The 3,901-nt window shown below is 40.7% G+C and overlaps 1 protein-coding gene and 1 pseudogene across 1 annotated transcript in view; both read left to right on the top strand.

Moving 5' to 3' along the window:
- LOC102881310 (thioredoxin domain-containing protein 12) overlaps nt 1–3,491 on the top strand; it is a 25,839-nt gene extending 22,348 nt beyond the window's left edge. Inside the window, exons 6-7 of the mRNA XM_006919193.3 lie at nt 312–395; nt 2,633–3,491. Coding sequence (XP_006919255.1) covers nt 312–395; nt 2,633–2,712 — 164 coding nt within the window. The 3' untranslated portion in view covers nt 2,713–3,491. The remainder of the gene's footprint in view (nt 1–311; nt 396–2,632) is intronic.
- Nucleotides 740–855, top strand: LOC112486012 (annotated as a pseudogene).
- Nucleotides 3,492–3,901: the final 410 nt, after the last annotated feature.

Raw genomic sequence — 3,901 nt, 5'->3', positions numbered from 1 at the left:
CCCACCCTTGAAACCATGGGGCAGCTGAGACAATGGAATACTATAACCAGACAAATGTCTTCCTATAAACAATTTTATAAAAGATATTTAATGACTAAAGAAGAGGGCATATGCCAAGGCATGGTAGGTTGTGTTTAGAGACTGCAGAGTTCAGTCTGATTGCAACATAAAACACAAGGGAGTAGGGTGGTGAGATAATGGGCTGCCAAGATAGGCAGGTCTCATTTTCCAGAAGGCCTAGTATACCATATAGTATTTGAAATACCTCTCTTGTAATTATTGCAACCCCTGTGCCATTTTGTCTACAATAGATCCCAGTGGCAAGGTACGTCCTGAAATTATCAATGAGAATGGAAACCCCAGCTACAAGTATTTCTACATCAGTGCTGAGCAAGGTATGATTATGTTGAGAGAGAGAAGGGAGGGTTGCTGCTAGATTTAGCTAGGATGAACCACATGCAAGGTCTGTAATGAGAAGCTCAATTCAGCATGTTAGCTGAGCGTCTGCATGACTAGCTTTTGGCTAGATCCTGTGTAGAATATAAGAGAAAGATAAAACTGAGCTCCTTCCCTAGCTACTTATGATCTGTTTGGGAGCTAACTGACCCACAGGAAACTGAAGAACTAAGGCTCATAGAAATAGTCACTTGCGGACGTGGTTCCATAGTGTAGCGATTAGCACATCTGCTTTACACGCAGAAGGTCCTGGGTTCACACCCCAGTGGAGCCACGGTCTATGGTCTACGGCCATGCCACCCTGAACAAGCCTGATGTCTGATCTCGGAAGCTAAGCAGGGTCAGGCCTCATTAGTACTTGGATGGGAGACCCCCTAGGAAGACCAGGTGCTGTAGGCATAAATAATAATAAATAATAATTTTAAAAAGTCACTTGCCTATAGTCTCACAGTTAATATGTCACAGAGCGAGGATTTCAGTCTAGAACTTAGTTTTTCTTTTTCTACTGGACTAATGCTGTTCTTCTTGTAAGAATTCAAAGGAGGGGCATGCTAACTATTAGCTGATAAAAGCCAAAAAGATTTCATAGATAGTAAACTTTAACTGGACCTAGAAGAATAAGAATTTATCTCTATGGACAGATATGAGGAGGACATTTCAAGCTATAGAAAAAAAAAAGAGGGGGGTATGCAGCTGGGGGAGGCAACGTGGAGAGTCCTGAAAGGCTTGCTGGAGGAGATGATGACTGGATTGAGTCCTGAAGAATGAGACTAGCTAGCAGAATGTGAAAGGCATGTGCCAGACAGAGAGAACAGCATAGCACAAACAGGTGAAGGAATGTTGAAATCATAAGTTATTCATGCTTTTTTGTTCTCTAATCCTTGAGCACAATTTAGAGGCAAAGGTTGGAATTCATTCCATGTACTGTCACTGCTTTCCTTCTGAAGTTCCCCCTGTCATCTATAAAGGGGATCGTTTGCTAAGTTACTGTGTATCCCCCATTGCCATGCTGCTAGGTTGTTGATAACTTTAAGTTTTGAGTCCTTGAGATTCTTATTTCTCAGGGAGAGGAAAGAGATCTGGAGAGGTCATCCTCTCCTGCCCATCTGCCTTACCTAAATGCACATTACTAGAGGTTGGTTTTAGAGGGAAATTTTCTACATGGAGAAGGGCGGTGGACTTTAGGTCCCCAACTCTTGACCCTTGAGATTCACCTTCCCTTTAGAATTTCATCCATATTACCACTACCATCTCCATGCTGGCATTATCCTTTAACACATTAGTCCAAATGTGGACACAAGACTTTTGCTTGAATCCCCCATGACTCAGCTGACATGAAACTGGAACATGCAAACCTGTTTTTACTAAAAGCTTAGGTAAAACAGAAAGGAAAAATAAACTATACTACCTACGTGCCTCTTATGACACAGGCTTGCTTTTTGAGTTTCACAGATTCTGGCTCAACTTAACTCCTGACCTGCCATTGTATAGGGAGTCTGTACCAAAACAGCTGCCCTCCTTGAAGTCTAAATCCGCAAGAGGGATGCCCTGAGACAGGTTCCATCTCCCATCTACCTAAAAGCCTGCCTTCCAGGTTTCTCTTACCTGAGAATTTGGCTTCTTCCACGTATAGTTCACACTAGAAATGACCACTTCAGTGAAAATTATCTTCCCTCTCAGCACGCATGCACACTCAGATATCAGTGTAACCTGTAACCTCTATAAGAAATTAAATAAATTCAGCATTCATCCAAAGAATATAATGGGGATGGTAGGAAGGTATTTTCTATTTCCCTAGTGACAAGTGAACTTGTACAGTCTATGATAGGGGTTCAGCTCAGATCCTGGAGGTTAAGCCAAAATAACTACTTACATTTTTTAGGACTTCTTTTAGGACTACTTACTTTTTTAGGTTTATAAAGCACATTTGTTATCCATTTTATTTAATGTTATAGTAATCCTATGCGAAGTAAGTCACATTACCTCATTTTATAGATGAGGAAACAAAAGAGGTAAAATGACTTTCCAGGGCTAAAATCCAGAACTGGATCTTGAGTCCAGGTCCTATGCTCCTCTTATAATTCTCCTTAAAAAAAAAAATCTGTATTGGTTGTCAAAAGTCAAATATTAAAGATCTGCTTCATACTACCCCCTGCCCCCAACCTTTATTTCACAGTTGTTCAGGGGATGAAGGAAGCTCAGGAAAGGCTGACGGGTGATGCCTACAGAGAGAAACATCTTGAAGATGAGTTGTAACGTGAATGTATCTCTTCTTTCATCAAAGTTAGTGTTCTGGATGGAAAGCAGGGAGGGAATATTAAGGAATCGCTCAGAACAATTAAATCAGCCAAGAAACTTTGCTCCTGCCTAGATGGAAAGGAGCTTTCTCACTGTGGAAGAGTTCTGCTAGCAGAAGCTGGGCTCCATGTTTGTGGATCCAGCAGAGTGTGCCTGACTTCCTTTTCCTGCCCGGTCTCACATAAATGTCTATTTGTCATTGAATGTAAAGAATGACACCTTTTGACATAAAACTTGAGCCATTTGGAGGTTTATTACTCATACTTAAGTATGTGAATCTTTCTCCATTTCCTTTCACTTTACTCACCTTGGTAGTGAAAAGAGACAAGGAGCATCTTCTACAATATTAAAATTGTAGAAATCGCTTGTCATTTAAATTTCAAAACAACAAATCCTAAATGTAAAACAGTAATTCTATCCCCATCAAGGAGACCAGCCTGTCTCTTTTTTCTTGGGAATAATCTTGGGCTTCTTTCTGAATCCCTACAGTTTCCTTCCTCTTCTTCTGCTTGGGCTTCTGTGTTTGCACGCATGCGTGTACAGGAATGGCTGTGTGCTTGGACTCAGCCCCAGCTGGAAGCATGCTTTCCCTGTTACTGTTGGAGAAAATCAAACCTTCAAGCCCTAGGCAGAGCCATTTTTGTCAAATCATCAACTGTATTTTTGTACTGAGATTTACAAAAAAAATAAAAAGTATTGATTGTTCCATTAAACTTTAATAAAACTTCAAAAGGAAATGTGTTGTGTTGGCTTTTTTATTATTGAAGAATGGGAGGGAAGGATGAAGATCAGGAATAAAACTCGCCTTGAGAGCTAATCTAGGATTCTTTCCTGTACCTTCCACATTCAAATGAGCATCAGAGCTCATCTCTTCTACTTTTTAAATAGCTGAATTCCCTCCATCCTCACTATCACTGTTTTAGCACAGGACAGGCTTTTTCTAGTTCCTAGACTATTGTGACAGTCCATCCTTGCTTTCCAAAATGAAAATGTGACAGTGTCACTCCACTGCTTAAAGCCTTTTCTGCCACCTTCAGCATAATATTAGGAAACATTTGGGCCTCAATATGTGCCTGGCACTCTTGTACATTTGGGCCTCAATATGTGCCTGGCACTCTTGTAAGTCCTTTATGTATGTTATCCCATT

Source organism: Pteropus alecto, unplaced genomic scaffold (genome assembly GCF_000325575.1).
Source record: "Pteropus alecto unplaced genomic scaffold, ASM32557v1 scaffold25, whole genome shotgun sequence".
Lineage (NCBI taxonomy): Eukaryota > Metazoa > Chordata > Mammalia > Chiroptera > Pteropodidae > Pteropus > Pteropus alecto.
This window is presented reverse-complemented; position numbering and strand designations above follow the sequence as displayed.